The sequence below is a fragment of the Gilbertella persicaria genome (assembly GCF_025201335.1).
Source record: "Gilbertella persicaria strain CBS 190.32 chromosome Unknown B0P05scaffold_37, whole genome shotgun sequence".
Classification (NCBI taxonomy): domain Eukaryota; kingdom Fungi; phylum Mucoromycota; class Mucoromycetes; order Mucorales; family Choanephoraceae; genus Gilbertella; species Gilbertella persicaria.
The window spans coordinates 214,972-231,249 of NW_026251998.1; the positions used below are offsets into that span (position 1 = coordinate 214,972).

General features: G+C 36.1%; 7 protein-coding genes across 7 annotated transcripts; 4 read left to right on the plus strand and 3 right to left on the minus strand.

Annotated features, from left to right (window-relative positions):
• The first annotated feature begins 51 nt into the window (after window positions 1-51).
• Window positions 52-862, plus strand: B0P05DRAFT_553230 (uncharacterized protein). The gene is made up of 2 exons (XM_051579552.1): window positions 52-171; window positions 365-862. Exon 2 carries the CDS (start codon window positions 536-538, stop codon window positions 737-739), a length of 204 nt encoding a protein of 67 aa, XP_051432255.1. The 5' UTR covers window positions 52-171; window positions 365-535; the 3' UTR covers window positions 740-862.
• A 6,015-nt stretch (window positions 863-6,877) lies between these two features.
• Window positions 6,878-8,159, plus strand: B0P05DRAFT_605333 (rhizopuspepsin 2 precursor; the record flags this gene model as incomplete). Its single annotated transcript, XM_051583341.1, has 2 exons — window positions 6,878-7,273; window positions 7,321-8,159. Exons 1-2 carry the CDS (start codon window positions 6,934-6,936, stop codon window positions 8,157-8,159), a joined length of 1,179 nt encoding a protein of 392 aa, XP_051432256.1. The 5' UTR covers window positions 6,878-6,933.
• Window positions 8,155-9,764, minus strand: B0P05DRAFT_553236 (organic solute transporter Ostalpha-domain-containing protein). Its single transcript, XM_051579553.1, has 5 exons — window positions 9,659-9,764; window positions 9,470-9,613; window positions 9,168-9,419; window positions 9,057-9,122; window positions 8,155-9,006 (listed from the first exon to the last, which is right to left on the minus strand). The coding sequence occupies exons 1-5, from the start codon at window positions 9,724-9,726 to the stop codon at window positions 8,193-8,195; spliced, it is 1,344 nt and encodes a 447-aa protein (XP_051432257.1). The 5' UTR covers window positions 9,727-9,764; the 3' UTR covers window positions 8,155-8,192.
• Window positions 9,765-10,248: 484 nt separating this feature from the next.
• Window positions 10,249-10,962, minus strand: B0P05DRAFT_573858 (Mss4-like protein; the record flags this gene model as incomplete). The annotated part of the gene is made up of 6 exons (XM_051581533.1): window positions 10,249-10,516; window positions 10,562-10,603; window positions 10,651-10,688; window positions 10,734-10,791; window positions 10,834-10,850; window positions 10,894-10,962. The coding sequence occupies 6 exons, from the start codon at window positions 10,960-10,962 to the stop codon at window positions 10,249-10,251; spliced, it is 492 nt and encodes a 163-aa protein (XP_051432258.1).
• A 212-nt stretch (window positions 10,963-11,174) lies between these two features.
• On the plus strand, window positions 11,175-13,515 carry B0P05DRAFT_589766 (chromatin remodelling complex Rsc7/Swp82 subunit-domain-containing protein; the record flags this gene model as incomplete). The annotated part of the gene is made up of 3 exons (XM_051582754.1): window positions 11,175-11,460; window positions 11,509-12,668; window positions 12,715-13,515. The coding sequence occupies 3 exons, from the start codon at window positions 11,175-11,177 to the stop codon at window positions 13,513-13,515; spliced, it is 2,247 nt and encodes a 748-aa protein (XP_051432259.1).
• Window positions 13,516-13,570: 55 nt separating this feature from the next.
• Window positions 13,571-14,725, minus strand: B0P05DRAFT_207593 (uncharacterized protein). Its single transcript, XM_051573226.1, has 5 exons — window positions 14,285-14,725; window positions 14,214-14,231; window positions 13,948-14,169; window positions 13,799-13,899; window positions 13,571-13,751 (listed from the first exon to the last, which is right to left on the minus strand). The coding sequence occupies exons 1-5, from the start codon at window positions 14,346-14,348 to the stop codon at window positions 13,626-13,628; spliced, it is 531 nt and encodes a 176-aa protein (XP_051432260.1). The 5' UTR covers window positions 14,349-14,725; the 3' UTR covers window positions 13,571-13,625.
• A 607-nt stretch (window positions 14,726-15,332) lies between these two features.
• B0P05DRAFT_475482 (Ccc1 family) lies at window positions 15,333-16,253 on the plus strand (the record flags this gene model as incomplete). The annotated part of the gene is made up of 4 exons (XM_051574842.1): window positions 15,333-15,453; window positions 15,501-15,584; window positions 15,644-15,653; window positions 15,704-16,253. The coding sequence occupies 4 exons, from the start codon at window positions 15,333-15,335 to the stop codon at window positions 16,251-16,253; spliced, it is 765 nt and encodes a 254-aa protein (XP_051432261.1).
• Window positions 16,254-16,278: the final 25 nt, after the last annotated feature.

A 16,278-nucleotide genomic window follows, 5' to 3' on the forward strand; every position in this document is an offset into this window, starting at 1 on the left:
CAAGTCCCATTGAGTCTGGGCCTTTTATACAGCCAGTTCATTTCAAAAAGATTGGTTTTAAATATTTAATGAATTTTATGAATTTTATAAATTTATTATTTCTAAAATTATTTACTATTTACATAAAAGCAACTCAGACTTGCTAAACCATTTTTTCGAATTGACTTACGCCTAAGAAAGATTGTGAATTAGCACAAGTATTAAAATACAATAATGAAAGTATTTTTTATGTATAACAATCTGAAATCAGATAAAAAATTAACACTTTATCGGTCATGTAAGAGCTCCGTGTTAGCATGGAATGTATTGTGCTCATCATTCAAAATGATATACATAAAAAAAGGACTTTCATCTTACAACTTACCAAACAGAAAAAAGTAGTTTAAAGAGATTTTTTTTAAATGAAAAAGAAATGCATTTATTGATTGAGATAACAACACACACAGTCTATAAGAAATATAAGTGACAAGTTCAAACAAATGAGATACAAGTGCATTTTTGTCTTTTTTTTTTTTCTCGTGTCAGAAAAAAGGGTATGAGCTGCATGTTTTATCGACATGTATACGTTTCCGCCTGGGGCGGCAAAGCATTCATCATGGATAGAATACAAAAAGAAAACAAAAATGCTTACTTGTTCACTATGATATTTACCTTTTCAACTAAAAAAATGATAAAGAGCACAATTAAAGTGCTTGAATGGCTTTATAGTTTTTCAAAAGAAAATTTTTTTCTTAGCTGACCGCTTTTTTCCTTGGCCAATCAATAGCTATCTATAGTGGTCACAAACAGTCCCAAAGACAAAATTTCTTTGCGGTACTTGTAACCTGCAGCGTCCTTTGAATAGAAGCTTATCATATCCAACGTTGATAAATAAAGTAATCACTTAATACAAAAAAAAAAAAATATCATATCCAACGCTGCTCTTTTAGACCTCGAAAATATCTAGCACTATAGCACTTCTAAACTGTTTATGTATTGGAATTGAGCCTGGTAAAAATGAGTGCCAGTCTACTGGGTACTATCTACTGAAAAGGGCTTTTTTTTTTTTTACCAATTACAGTGTGCAATAAGCTTTGAATGCAGATTTGAAGCCAATGCTTAAATAAGGTTGACTTTTTCGTCTTAGTAAGCTCGCTTTCTTTTCTTCAAAAGTACCTAGAGATGGCCTTGTTTGATTTCGGCTGGATCAGACCTATATTGGCTTATTCCAAAAAATTCTTGATCGAAAAATAAACTTCATCCAGGTGCCAAACCAATGGCACCATTCAATTCTTGGACTCGAAAGAACATGTTTTAAATGAAAAAAATAGCCTTGTTGGTAATGTAATTGTCGAGCAATAACCCATCAAAGATTGGCCTGTCTAAGCTGTGTTTTGAGCATTTCTGCCCTAGACGTCATATAAAACGTGTTAGTAATAAATCTTTCAAAGCTATTGTATGTTACTTAGGGTGCTAAGAAGCATGGAGAAGTAAAAAGATAGGTATTTTATGATGTAAATGTGGGTGTAAACAAACATAGGACATACCAGATGGCAATATGCGAAGATTAAAATGGAAGGCAACTCCAACTCTTCTTGCTGCCGCATCAAAATCGGACTTTTGTTGAGAACTGCATGAAGATGCAGTTATTCAGCTTTGATGCAGTGAAAAAAAAAAGTTGTAAATCTTTGTTTTCTGAGTCGATTGATATAGAAAAAATAATAGCTTTGGTGCCAAAATATTGAGTAAATAGACAGAAATGACTACGAGGTTTTTGGCTCATATCGTACCATTTTCATAGTACAATAAGCAAGCAAGCACGTTCGCCAAAAACTACAGCGTCAGACGCACATTCTGAGTATTTTACCTCATTGATAGCTCTATCTTTCGTCTTGTAGCGTCAAAAAGAAGACCAGAAGTTGTCAAAGTGAGCTTTTTTCGTGAATAGTACCCTTTGCTTAAAAGGCCATTTTGACCAAATTTTACAAATCACTTTTTTTTTCCAAATCAACTCTAAAGGTACCATGGATGTTAGCAAGCATTGTTTGTAGGTATTTGGAGCATTTATATGTGTGTGCATAAGTCTTAAAGCATCTTTGTTTGTTTAAGAAAAAGACAAAGGTTTGTGTGGATTATTGGCTTTTTTTTTCACAGTTAGAGTACCTATTTGCCTGGTACATCTGTTGCATGAATAAATGATGGAATACCAAACTATCTATTCAAATAGAATGCCTTACAAAAACACACTTGAATCATTGAGCTGATGAGTCCTATGAGTCTGGTGAGTGGTTTGAACTGAATCTAAGTCGAATTGGCTTGATTTTTGTGAAAGCAGACTGTTCGAGAAGTCTTCAATTGAAATGTATAGTCTGAGTGAAATAACTATATCTTGGAAAATTTAATAAAAAAAAAGATACTAAAAACAATGCCTGTAAACGCACTATAGATTATGCTTCAAGCCTCAACTTGTAGCTGATAGTCTATTATAATAATACCAATGATCTAATCTCGCTATACTCTTAGTTTATCGAACACTGTAGAGCAGTGCGTGAATTCTTCCGTTAGATTATGTAATAAATAATTATAGCGAGAGCTTTAGAGTTTATACAAGTAAAAGATATGGTACCAACAAATGCTGGTGTAACAGCAACATCATAGTTTTCTCTTGTCAAATCCTTATTGACAAAATGGTATGATAGGGATTTTAACTAGCTTCTGATTCGAAGATGGTCTAGTCGATGTTGTACATTTTGCAATATCTATCTTTACAATAGGCAACACCACAATATGTTATATGATAAGTACGTCCTACAACAACCTTGCTCTTTTTTAAATAATTTTGAATTGATTACTCTGAACTGTTAATAAAAGCTTAAACCAACATATAGATGTTTGCCTGTTTCCCCAAATCTGGAGACCTAAGACGGTTTCTTTGTGTCGCTCTATTATTAAGCATTTCAGCGTTTTGTAATGATATTTAGCTAGAAATGAAGTATACTGAACTTATCCAACAGATACATAAACTGCTATCTAACGTCTAGCGATCTAAAAATCTTGTAGTATTCTCATCTGATCTCTGTACACTTCAAATAAAGCCCTTCTAATGGCATATGTATTCTTGAATGTTCTTTTTAACCGTCATCGAGTAAATGAGTAACAAGATATATAAATTATTACTAGATTGCTTGATACTAAAAACAGGTTCATTTACTCAAAATAAATTGTTTCTGAGACTATTCAAATGTTTTGAAGTTCATCTTTTTATTGTGCAACTTCTTTACAACGAATAGATGGAGGCACATGGGAACACAACGTCTAATTTGCCGATAAAGACAAAAAAAAACACCTTGTTTTTATAACATACAATAGTAATAAAAGTAAGATACAGGGTAAATTCATAGCTTGGTATAATGAAATCATCTTTCCGAAACAGTGAATAGTTTCATTGCTATGTTAAAAATTGAAAACAAAATAAGGTAGCCTTTTTTTTCTATAATAGTCAAATATATAAAGTGTAGATCCGAATTAAGGTTTATTTGTCAAGATAATATATGTTGTGTGACATCTCCAGAGACAAATATACCATAAAGGAAAAGAAGAAGAAATTTAACCAGTTTATTGGTGCTGACACAATTTGCCTTTCTTAAAAACAACTTGCAACATTCTAATTTCAGCTGGAATATTATCCTTGAATACGCAATGGCTTAAAAAAGAATTAGCTCAATAGATTATCAGCTATTGACATTTGTTCTAGAAAACAAACAAGGATTCACCAGTCGTTACTACCATAAATAAATTGTAGAATCTGCAGCAGAAAATGTTGTTTACTGCAATGTCCATTTTCTAAAAAATCAGCCTTAGCAATAAAGTTTCTTATTAAAATTTTCGATAAACTTGCGCTCAATTAATAAAAGAAAACAATAGGAATCATTTTATGTCGATCATTAAGATGACTTAAATCATATTTAGTTAGTAGTATTGCTTTAGTTTTTGAATTGTTTTTTTTTATCAGATTACAACTTCTGGGAAAAACTCATATATGTATATCTATGCAAAGTGTCTCAATTAAATGCAGTGATCAATTTACTTTGTCCAATAAACGCTATTTATTTAAAACTCATGATGCCAAAATGAAATATTCTAATAATAATAATTGTTGTATGATCGCCCGGATGCTCGCTTGTTCAAAGCTTCATTGGCATTAAACATGCTGCCCTTTTTCTTATAATAGAAATGCCAGTCGTCAAGGTTTAGTAAAAAAAAAAAAAAAAAAAAAAGAATCAAGAATATAAATACGCTGCAGATCAAGCATCTCAAAAATATTCTTCATTCATACCTCAAAATGGTTTACATTCCTTCTCTTTCCTCTTCTCTTGCTCTCATTACTGTTCTTGCTTCTGCTGCTCAAGCTGCCACTTGTACTGTTGCTACTACCGGTAGTGTCTCCAAAAACATTGCTACTGCCTTCAGTAACTGCGCTAATGGCGGTACTGTCGTTTTCACCAAGGGTGCTACTTACAATCTCGATGATGTTGTCTCTGTCTCTGGTTTGAAAGGTACTACTGTTCAATTCTATGGTACTCTCAATTTACCTGCCTACAATACCAAGTTTGACAACCTCAATGCCTATCTTACCATCAAGGGTGACAAAATTACTTGGGACGGTGCTGATGTCGGTGTCATCAACGGTAACGGTCAAAAATGGTGGGATGCTTTGGATAAGAAGGCCCCTACTGTCTTGAGAATCACTGCTACCAACTCCAACTTCACTCACTTCAAGATCATCCAAGCTCCTCGCGCTCACATTGGTATTACTAGTTCCAACCAAGTCACTCTTGACCATATCAATATCCATACTCTTTCTACTAGTTCCAACGATGCTCATAACACGTAAGATGACTTTTAGTTTCTGAATACTTTTTGCTAACATACAGTCTTTAGTGATGCTCTTGACATTTCCAACAGTCAAAACGTCTATTTTCAAAACTCCAATGTCGTTAACGGTGATGACTGTATGGCTATCAACGGTAACACCTCAGGCGTTCATGTTAACAATGTTACTTGTAACGGCTCTCATGGTTTCTCTGTTGGCTCTCTTGGTAAGGGCGGTGAAACTGATGTTGTTTCTGGCATCTATGTTCAAAACAGTGCTTGTGTCAACTGTCAAAACGGTGTTCGTATCAAGACCTGGCCTGGTGGAAAGGGTTCTGTCAGCGATGTCCACTTCACTGGCCTCACTCTCACTAACGTTGATAACCCTATCCTTATCACCACTCACTACTGTGACAATAACCAACAATCTTACTGTAAAGGTAACGACAATGCCTCTTTGACCATCAAGAATGTTGAGTTCAAGAGCATCACTGGTTCTGTTTCTTCTGCTGGCAATCCTATTGTCAACATCAACTGTTCCAAGAACACTCCTTGCTCTGGTTTTACTATGTCTGGTATCACTATTACCAAGAACTCCAAGACACCTAAGAATATTTGTACCAACCTCTCTGGTTCTAGCAGCATCTCTTACTGTAGTCAATAAGTTCTGAATAAACTATTTATTTATCTTTATTATCCATATAATTGTGAGCATTTCAATGTTGTTCTTATCATGGTTATTGCTTTAAAAAGGCGCTTATTATTGGCCAATGTTTTTTTTTGATATGTTGTAATAAAGTGTATTACACTTTTATGAGTTTATTGCTTCCTCATTCAACTTATTCGAGCTAACTAGACTCACTTGTATTGTATACATCGCCTTAACAGAAATATTTGCTTGCTATGACATATCTTGTTTGGTCCATTGAATGCAAGGTATAATGTAATTAATCACAAATCACTTTCACCAGTTACATTTGAGTAACAAAAGCCGTCAGACACTAAATCCTTATTCACCAAATATGGTCTTTTTTACTTAGTTTATAATTTGTACGACTATTCATGTATCAAGTGAAATGAGGTTGTGCAGCTTTTTTTTTTATTAATCACTCTCTCATGCAAATAAGTATTATAGTTCAGTACTTATATTCATTATTTTAGATAGCGTAAGCTTTTTTCCAGCCAAAAAAATAGGCAATTGTTTAGTCTTTGAGTACAAAAAAAAAAACTTAAACATTAAGCATGTATTTATCGAGCAGTCATTGCATTTCGTAATAGTGGTCTACTACAACGGTTTTGTGTATTTCTATATCCATTTTGATGCAATGAAAAAGACCAAATTGTATTACTAATCCCTAGACGTTTTTTATGCATAAAATGCATTCTTTTTTACTTCAATACGAAACAATTTGCTTCGTACAATGGCACAAGCAATTTTATTCATATATGATTGTGCTCGCCAAAATCAGACTAAACAAAAAAAGATAACCTAATTTTAGAAAAGTCTATCAGTATTCATCTATCTTTTATAAGTAATGCAATGAATGTGTGCTGCTTTACTATGAATTGTAGCCCTTTAATGAAGCTCATGAGGTGTATGTATATTGACTAAGAAATTGGCATCAGTTAAACTTATTTGAGCCACAATAGACTCATTCCTGTTATTGTTAAGCTTTGTTTGATCTAGGCTTTTCATCCTTAGTATGACACATCGAATGCATGAATACAGACCTATCTATCCTAACACATTCATGTCGACTGATACTTTTCTATCAAACTAGCTTTTGTAAAGCAAGCACATGCTAAGACTCACTATTGTTTAATTGTAGGACCAAGGATTGATTCCCTACGTTTGTGTACCCAGGTGCTGGCCACGACATAACTTAATCATGCATATTTCAATCGAATTGCACTAAATGCGTTGAATTGATCAAAAAAAGAAGAATTGTCTGTAAAAGGAATGAAGCTACTTGACACCCTTATTTTCTGATATAAAAAGAGACAGCATTGAAAAACAAAAATCTTTATTCAAACAATAATCCTTATTTGACTCTTTCCTGCTCCTTTTCACAAAAAAAAAAGATGAAGTTTACTCTTGTCTCTTCTTGTATCGCACTTGTTGTGATGGCTATGGCAGCTGAAGCTGCTCCTTCTGGCAAGAAACTTTCCGTTCCTTTGGTCAAAAATGAAAACTACAAGCCTAATGCTAAGGCTGCTGTTGCAAAGGCTAGAGCCAAGTATCTCAAGCACATCATTAAGCCTCTTCATGGTGTTCCTTCCAATGTCACTACCGATGGTACTGGTTCTGTTCCTGTCACTGATTATAGTAATGATTCTGAATACTATGGTGTTGTTGGTATTGGTACTCCTGAACAAAAATTCAAGTTGGATTTTGATACTGGTTCCAGTGATCTTTGGATTGGTAAGTTCATTTTTCTCATTGACAGTGATAGCTCATGATGCATATAGCTTCTACCTTGTGCTCTTCTTGCAGCTCTCAAAACCAATACGATCCTAGTAGTTCCAGCACCTACAAGGCAGATGGTCGCTCTTGGTCCATTTCTTACGGTGATGGATCCACTGCTAGCGGTATTCTCGGTACTGATACTGTCAATTTGGGTGGCCTCAAGATCGCTCATCAAACGATTGAATTGGCTAAGCGAGAATCCAGCTCTTTCTCTAGTGGCCCCAACGACGGTCTTTTAGGTCTTGCTTTTGACACTATCACTACTGTCTCTGGCATCAACACACCTTTTGACAACTTGGTCGACCAAGGTTTGATCTCTTCTCCTGTATTTGGTGTTTACCTCGGTAAGGCCTCTAACGGTGGCGGTGGTGAATACGTCTTTGGTGGTTATGACTCTTCCAAATTCAGTGGTAGCTTGAAAACTGTCCCTATTGATAACTCTCAAGGTTTCTGGGGCATTACTGTTGACGGTCTTTCGATTGGTGGTCAAGACGTGGCTGATTCTTTCTCTGGTATTCTTGATACTGGTACCACTCTTTTCTTGATGACGGATGATAATGCTGATGCTGTTGCTGAAGCTTATGGCGCTACAGATAACGGTGATGGTACTTATACAATCAGTTGTGATACTTCTAGCTTTGACCCTCTTGTCTTTACCATCAATGGCGCCACTTTTGAAGTACCTGGTTCTGACTTGGTCTATGAAAATGATGGTAGTACTTGTTACGCTTCATTTGGTAAAGGTGGCCTTGACCAAGCTATTTTGGGTGACACTTTCTTGAAGAACAACTATGTCGTCTTTAACCCTGAAGTTCCTCACGTTCAAATCGCTCGTATTTAAATTATTTATTAAAATAAAATGTAGTTTCTTTTGTTAAGAATGCTGTGAATAATAAGAATTATGTTGAGGATATGTTACATGTTGTGGCTCAGGAAAAGACATTGGTTCTTTTCTATTTTGAGATTGTTCGTACATGAGATTACTGTTTGAAGGATAACTATTTGAAGCTGGTGAATTTTGATTGAGTTCAGTCATTCTGTAATCTACAGAATCTGATTGTTCATTTAACAAGTTCGATTTATCAACACCCTCAGTCTCTTTTCTCTTCTTTAATTCGCGTCGCTTTTTCATTAACTGGAACGAATCTGCGCCACAACGCAAGGCCATGTACAAAAACTCGGGAATATAGGCTATATAGCCATCTACAAAAGCTTTCCAGGGCGACATTTTCTTAACTTGGCCTACACTAGCAGCACTGGCAATATTGTCTTGAGGACCAAAAAACTTGTTCATCATAATACTATCGACCATCATCACTACACAGACGATAATCACATACAAGCCATTTTTGACAGCATCAGCAGGCCATGCGATACTGCCATGTGATCCATCGGTGCCCTTAATTACACCAACTGTGGTCAAGATAGTCAACAGAATTTCACCAAAGTAAAAATTGACCATGATAGGACCCTTGACACACCAAAACATACCATGGGCGCGAATATGGCCTCGTTTCCATTCGTTATGAAAGACATCGAGATAGGTGAAAAGAGCACCCAAAATGACAGATAAGGAAATAAAGTTGATGATGGTCAAGTAGACATAAGCACCACTAAAACTGTAACTGCCTTGACAATAACGACCTTTGAGTTCTGCAAAAATGGACATAAAGGAATCTAAAAGTGACCTAGAGAGAGCTATAAGCAGAAAGAAACCTTATGATTGTGTTGTTCTTACCAAATAGGGTATTGAAAGACAAGAATATCTGTAATAATACGATAATGCATTCCCCATTTTGATTTTCTAACAAAGTCAGTTTACAATGCACTATTGAATAAAATGTCTTACAAATGAAGATTATAAACAAACATAATCTTGGTATCCTTGGGTTCTTTTAATGCACCAGCTTCTTGTCGAAAAGGCTTAAGATAGGCTTGTAAACAAATATACAAATTAAATACAGCAAATGCTTCAAACACAGTCGCAAAAAATTTGATGGTGGTAGAATAATCATATCTTAGGTAACCAAACCATGATAGTGTGGCGTAGACAGGTGGAAACAAAATCACCCGTAGTTTATGTCGTTGTATTTGAGGTTCGCTTCAAAGAAAAGGTTAGTATCGCTTCTATCTATAGCATGATACACTTACTAGTAATTTCTCAGGTGCTTAAACATAGTCATCAGTGATATAATCCATGTTACTGCAAGAATACCAACACAGACAACCCAGCCAATAACATGCCAATTGCCTGTTGGATCTGTTCTAAGTGAAGACCAATCTAATCCTGGTTCACTATAAAGCATGAGTATTTTTCTTTTTTATTATAGGGATACATACAATCCTCCTTCCATAGACAACCCAGGGGTTGTAGGACAGCTATCAGCCTTTGTTTCATTTGAGCTCATTTTTAAGAAAGAAAATAAAACCAAATATAGACTTTTTGAATAGAAAAAGAAAAAAGAAGGAGAAAGTAAAAATAAAAAGGTTTTATAGCTACACCAGGAATAAACATTGTTATTTTTATTGGCTTCATGATATTGACGGAGTATCAAGGCGGATGGTGAGGCGGGTGTAACCATTTCGGCGCCTATCGACGGTTGAACAAAGAGAAAGAACAAAACCATTGTATAATTCACTTTGTTCATGAATAAGATGTGCCTCTAGTATAGAAATACTCGTATAAAGAAAGAAATAAGATCAAGAAACAACCCCTAAAAAAAATAGGAAAAAGGAGCAGTTACAGTTTAGAATTTTTGACGCAGTGTCCAAAATGCTTGGCAAAACATGCCGAGTATTTTCCTATTAGCAGTCAGTTATTTTATTCCAGTATTACAAAAGAAAAAGTTAAGAAGTATTATACAAATTTAGAAAATTATTTATGAGCCACATCCTTTTGTTACACGTCCACAAAGCGTAATAAAGATAGTTTATTCAACATACAATTTGTTCTCTTTGTGCCATTGTTCCAAAGAACAATCAGGATATTCTTCAAATACATGCTTGTCTGCATTCACAGCAGGTGTAGGAATCCAGTTTGCCTTGGAGCCAATCATAATTCGGTAGATTTGCGATTCATTCAATTCAGGTAAATCAGTATCAATAGCAGAAGCATAAGGGTAGACCCAGTTGGACCATTTTTTATCATAAGCATAGAGATGTGAACCACATTCACCACAGAAATAACGGATGTTGCCACTAATGAAATGGTGAGTTATTTTTATAGTTATTAGAGTAGTTTACCATAATTCATGGGTTTTTTTGTCTCTCACAGCACGGTACTCTCTAAATAAATGATGTTAGTTATTTTTACATGCACGACTGAGCTTTACTTTAAATATTCTTTTCCCTCTACTTCAAGCGTTTCATACTATTCACTATTCAGTCGATAGTCTACGCGTTTATGCTTGTTTACCTCGCCCATAATATTAATAGCATAGCCACCACCACCTTGACACTTGCGACAAATAGAACTTTAAGGAATAAATAATGCATCTATAAAATATACTGCTTACCAATGACATTGCATAAACTATACATACATGAGTGAATAATACATTTACTTTTCAACTTACAGGTGCAGGTGTATGAGACTTGACTTTAAACTTCACTTTCTCACAATGGCAAGAGCCTTTCAACTCCATGATAATAATAACAAACTAAAGAAAATACACACACATGACATCAATGCTCTTTTCTTTTCATATACGAAATGACAAGTGAGATATGATTGGCTTAGTTCGAATCCCCGAAATGTGACGTTCATTGGCCAGCACGCGAGTTTTTCTTACATTCCATTAAAAAAAAGAAGGTTATTGTTCAAGGCACATTACTCAACCTTCTTTCAATAGAAACAATGCCTAGACGTAAAAGAGGAAGACAACCTATGGGCTCACCATCACACACTTCTGCTCAAAAACAAAAGGGCTCGCCTTCCCCTGAGCCAGAAGTTATTTCCAGTACGCGTTCTTCTAGTAGAAAGAGAGGAAGAGCCAGTTATCCATCTACACCAGAAGAGACTACAGACACAGCCAAACGCAGACGGGAACAGAGTCCCACCAACAAATCAGATGAAGAGTATGAATCTGATATTGATAGCACAGGAGAAACCAAAGTGGATGCCAGTGGCAACTTACTTGGAGGTAATGCATCATGTTTAGACATGAGGACTCATTTTTTCTTTTTACTAGGTCGAGAATATAAAGTACCTACATTTACATTACCTGAACATGGAGATCAGTTACTCATGTTGGCTATGGAACCTACAAAGGCTCTTGGTTATCGTGATAGTTATCTGTTCTTTCATAAACATCCCTCACTTAAGCGTGTGCGTATCACAGAAGAAGAAAAAAAGGCATTGGTCGATATGGGCATGTTGGTGACTTGGTTCAAACATCGCGATGTAGCTGTCGTTACTGCTCGTTCTGTCTTCAAGTGCTTTGGACACAAAATTATCAAACGAGGCAAACGTATCAAGGACGATTATTATGAAACTGAACATGAAGAACGACCTAGTAAATACCGTAAATCAGCTAACGACATCAGTGATATAGATACACCTGTACAAGATACACCTATGGAAGATGTACATCGTAAATCGCTTATTACTAGAACAGTCAAGTCAGAAGGATATGCTTCAGAGGCACCTATGAATCACCAAACATGGATGCATCATGCTGCATTAGCAGCAAGAGGATTTAATGCTCAATTGCATGAACGAAGGGCAGCTAAACCAACATTTTACGATATTCACTCGAATGTAAACCAAGTTCCTTCTGCACTGCAGCCACAATCATGTACGTTTGAAATGGTCAAGGCAGACACACCACAGGTTGAATTTAAACCAGCCAGTCAATCTCGTTTCCATGGTATTGGCCGAGAATTGTTAGACTCCGCAAACCAACCCGAGATAAAGCAAATGGATGAGGATAGTCAATTTCCTTTGGCTTTGATGGAAGGACAATTTCAAGCGAATTTCCCTCTTCATCAAGCCAGATTTAATTATCCTGTGCCTAAAATACCTGATCCTTCCAACTTGATTGACACTGCACAATCATTGGCTGCTCAACAGTATTATTTAGGCCTTGTCTATCAATCTGTAAATCAATACACACCCGAACAACAACAACAACAACAACAACAACAACAACAACAAAGACAGTCTATTAACAAAAGACCACCACAACCACAATATCAACCTATCAAATTACCGCCACCAGAACCCATTGTGTGTGGTGTTCCCTTGGGTGGTAATCAAGTCTGTAAAAGACCAGTGATTCGAGTAGGCGAACGATGTTCAATCCATATGGTATCCAAACCAATGTCTGATTTTGCTAAAGGACCACCTCCTGTAAGTACCCAAAGTAATCAGCAATTAGATATTGATCTTGATTTAGAACATTGCTTATTCAGACAACAAATGTGCTGATTGTCATGAACTCAAAGCGGCTGATAACCTGTTTAGTTCAGCAGAAGAACATATCACAGACGATTTTGCTGTTGTCAAATGTGCCAAATGTACACGAAAATACCACCCTATCTGTGCTAATCTGACAACACCACGTCAAATTGCTGCTGTTGAGAGTTATCCATGGTCTTGCCCTGAATGCAAAATATGCTGTGTTTGTAAAAGTGCTGGTGATGAATCCACCTTGATGATCTGTGATGGCTGTGATCGTGGTTGGCATACAGGTTGCTGTAATCCCCGCGTAGAGCATGTGCCTGAAGGATCATGGCTCTGTCCACTCTGTGCGAATTGCCATGGCTGTGATGAACATGGTATGGCTGCTGAATCACAATATACACACGCCATTGCACCCCCAAGCGATCGATACAAATACCCCGTCTATTTAGCTACGTACTGTAACAAATGCATTGAGCATTTCAATGGAGATCGATTCTGCCCTGTCTGTCTCAAGACATATGCTGAAGAAGAGAACGATGACGAAGACAATGAAATGGTAGCCTGTGATACATGTGATCATTGGGTTCATACACGCTGTGATGAAATATTAACACCTGAGAAATATCAATTGTTATGTGATGAAGAAGAAGCCAAATATTCATGTCCTATGTGTGAAGATAGATACAAACGATTGATAGACACAAGTACAGCGGATTTAGCACTGAAGGGGTTGTCTGCACCCAGTGGATTTTGTATAGGCTTATTAGGAGGAAAAGTAAGTCATCCCAAGTGATATTTATATTGATTATTCTAGGTTAAGACAAGAGGCATTGTGAAATATAAACAGAGTAAAGTGGGTGTGCCAGAAATCAATGGCACGGGCATTGCTGAAATGCCTTCCAATTAGTTGCTTTTTTGGTTCACAGTAGAGAGATACGCATTCCAACCCAAGGCTACTACATTGGTTACCATCAAACGATAATTCAATGGTGTAAAATAAAAGTTGACAATCTGAACTGCAGGCCAAATCTAACATTGTTGTTAGCTTCAATAGAAAGATATACTCTATCATTTACCTTGTAATTGCCAACCAGTGCTGTTGTATAGCCACTCGCTAATTTGTCCTTGATATCCCGAATCGATTTACCTTCAAACAAGCCTTGTCCAGTAAAGAAGGCTAAATTCATGTTTAGTCTATTTTGTTTATATATGCATTATTCTATACCTGCTATGAAAAAGGGAGCAAAACAGAATTGATCCAATGCTACCTTAACAAAAAGACCTTGAGCAGGACTCTTGATAGTCACTTTTCTATCTACAAAACGATACCATTGACTAAGAACAGGTCCTGCAAAGACACCACCAAATGCTGTCATTCGCAATGTTCTTTTCATATCATGGTTTTCCCAGCCTTGTTTTTCAACAAGTTGTTGTGCAATGACATCGCCTGAATGACAAGTCAATCAATAAGATCGTTAATCACTTATTTACCTGCACCAAACAAGACAGCTAAACGAATGTTGCTCAATAAACAAAAATGCTGCTATTTTTTTTTATGTTACCTGTTGAAAGACTTTGGACAAGAATAGGTCTTTTGGTAAGCACTTTATGATATAAACCAAACATGCTGATCAAGTAAGGAAAAAAAAAAAAGGGAATCTTTATCTCCACTCTATGTGCAACATGTCACTACCTTAGTTACTCCCAATACGAAGCAATTCGCCAAAAGTGTATTGCGGATTTTTAAACTAATTTTATGTTTTCATTTTAATTAGCGACTTCAATTTCATTAGTACCTTGACAGTTCTCGGAATGCAACATTATATTTGTGGATACTGGAGGTCTTTGTTCGTCTACAAAGTATTTACCAAAATGATGAATACATAAAAGCTATTGCATTCTGACACAATGGGCCAAGTCTCTTTCTGCATACTGTATTTATCAGTTGTAGGGGATCTATTTTCATTTCTTTGTCAATGCTTTGGTTTTGTTCGATTGACGCCTTCTGGAAACTTTGAGATTCAAGTGTGACCTGTTAAAAGGACTGCTTCATAGCGATTATTACCCTAAGGATCAAAAAGGCAGCAAAATAGAGAGTTAAATCAAGAAAATGCTTCAACCAGAAATTTCCTCAATGATAAAAGATAAATCAACAGCATACGTAAGTTGTTTTTATTGACTTGATACAACCTCAGCAGAAGACGGTAAGTAAAGAAGCTATCTGCTCCCCCTCGTTTCGTTAACATGACATACTCAAGACACTAAATGGGTAACACAATTACGATGGACTGGCTTTTTTTTTTATCCCAGGAACAAGTAATGCATTAGCATGCATCAACCACTTACTGGATAAACCCCCGCCCTATTCAGTAAGATATGTCTAATTTAAAGACAAGATGAAAACGACAAAAAATATATTCTCTGTATTGATCTCTTTACTGCTTGTCATCGAATACTGACGCAATAAAAGGTTTTCATGTTTCACATTTGCTCATCTTGATCTTGTAAAAGGCGCGGGCGGTGAACCGGCGGGAGTTGTACAAAAAAAAGCTTTTTTTTTTCATTTAGTATTTTTTTTTTTGTTTTTCCTTTTTTCTCTTGCGTTTAACCATGTCTGCACTTTTAAATAAGCTTAGACGTCGTCCATCTCATGAATATCCTCCTTATCAACATCTGGAACAACATTTTGAGTCTGCAGAAATAGTGCGTGACACTATTATTGGTCTTTCAGGTAACTTTTTATAAACAAAAATGTACAATGATTGATCAACCCATAAGATGGTTTGACTGTGCCTTTTGCTTTGGCTGCTGGTCTTTCTTCTCTCGGTAGTTCCAAGCTCGTCATTTATGGTGGTGCTGCAGGTAAATAAAGATGATAGCATAGATTTTAATTGACTTTTTTTTTTTTTTAAAAAAAATAGAACTTGTCAGGTAATGTTTGTTCAACAGTCGATACGTGTAACATACTCATATAAAAACAGTGGTGCTATTTCAATGGGTTTAGGTGGTTATTTAGCTGCACGTTCTGAAATTGAACATTATCGTACTGAGCGTTTGCGTGAAGAATTTGAAGTGGAAGAATGCCCTCAAGATGAAGAAGAAGAAATTGTAGAAATCCTTGAACCTTATGGTCTTGATCGTGAAACCATTCAACCTTTAATTGACAGACTCAAGAGTGACCCTCAAAAGTTTGTTGATTTCATGATGAAGTTTGAACTCAACTTGGAATGCCCTGATCCTAGACGCAGTTGGATCTCTGCCTTAACTATTGGTTTATCTTATTTTTTGGGTGGTTTGATTCCCTTGATGCCTTATTTCTTTATTGATGATGCTATGTTGGCCTTGTATGTATCTGTGGCTGTGACATCCTTGACATTGTTGATTTTTGGTTATATTAAGAGTCGATTGGTGAACCCTAACAGTGCTGTTTGGGGTGCTATTCAGACATTATTGATTGGTGCTGTGGCTGCAGGTGCAAGTTATGGTATTGTGTATCTTTTGCCTCAAGAACCTGGCACAAGCTTGTTGTAGAATTTGTAATTTTTTCTTCTCTTTT

Coding starts and splice junctions, on each gene's coding strand:
- B0P05DRAFT_553230 (XM_051579552.1), top strand. CDS start 536: ATGAGCTGCATGTTTTATCGACATGTATACGTTTCCGCCTGGGGCGGC.
- B0P05DRAFT_553236 (XM_051579553.1), bottom strand. CDS start 9,726: ATGAGCTCAAATGAAACAAAGGCTGATAGCTGTCCTACAACCCCTGGG. Junction 9,614..9,658: donor TTGTCTATGGAAGGAGGATT/GTATGTATCCCT, acceptor CATGCTTTATAG/TGAACCAGGATTAGATTGGT. Junction 9,420..9,469: donor AAGCACCTGAGAAATTACTA/GTAAGTGTATCA, acceptor TTTTCTTTGAAG/CGAACCTCAAATACAACGAC.
- B0P05DRAFT_207593 (XM_051573226.1), bottom strand. CDS start 14,348: ATGTTTGGTTTATATCATAAAGTGCTTACCAAAAGACCTATTCTTGTC. Junction 13,900..13,947: donor TGCTCCCTTTTTCATAGCAG/GTATAGAATAAT, acceptor ACATGAATTTAG/CCTTCTTTACTGGACAAGGC. Junction 13,752..13,798: donor CACTGGTTGGCAATTACAAG/GTAAATGATAGA, acceptor CAACAATGTTAG/ATTTGGCCTGCAGTTCAGAT.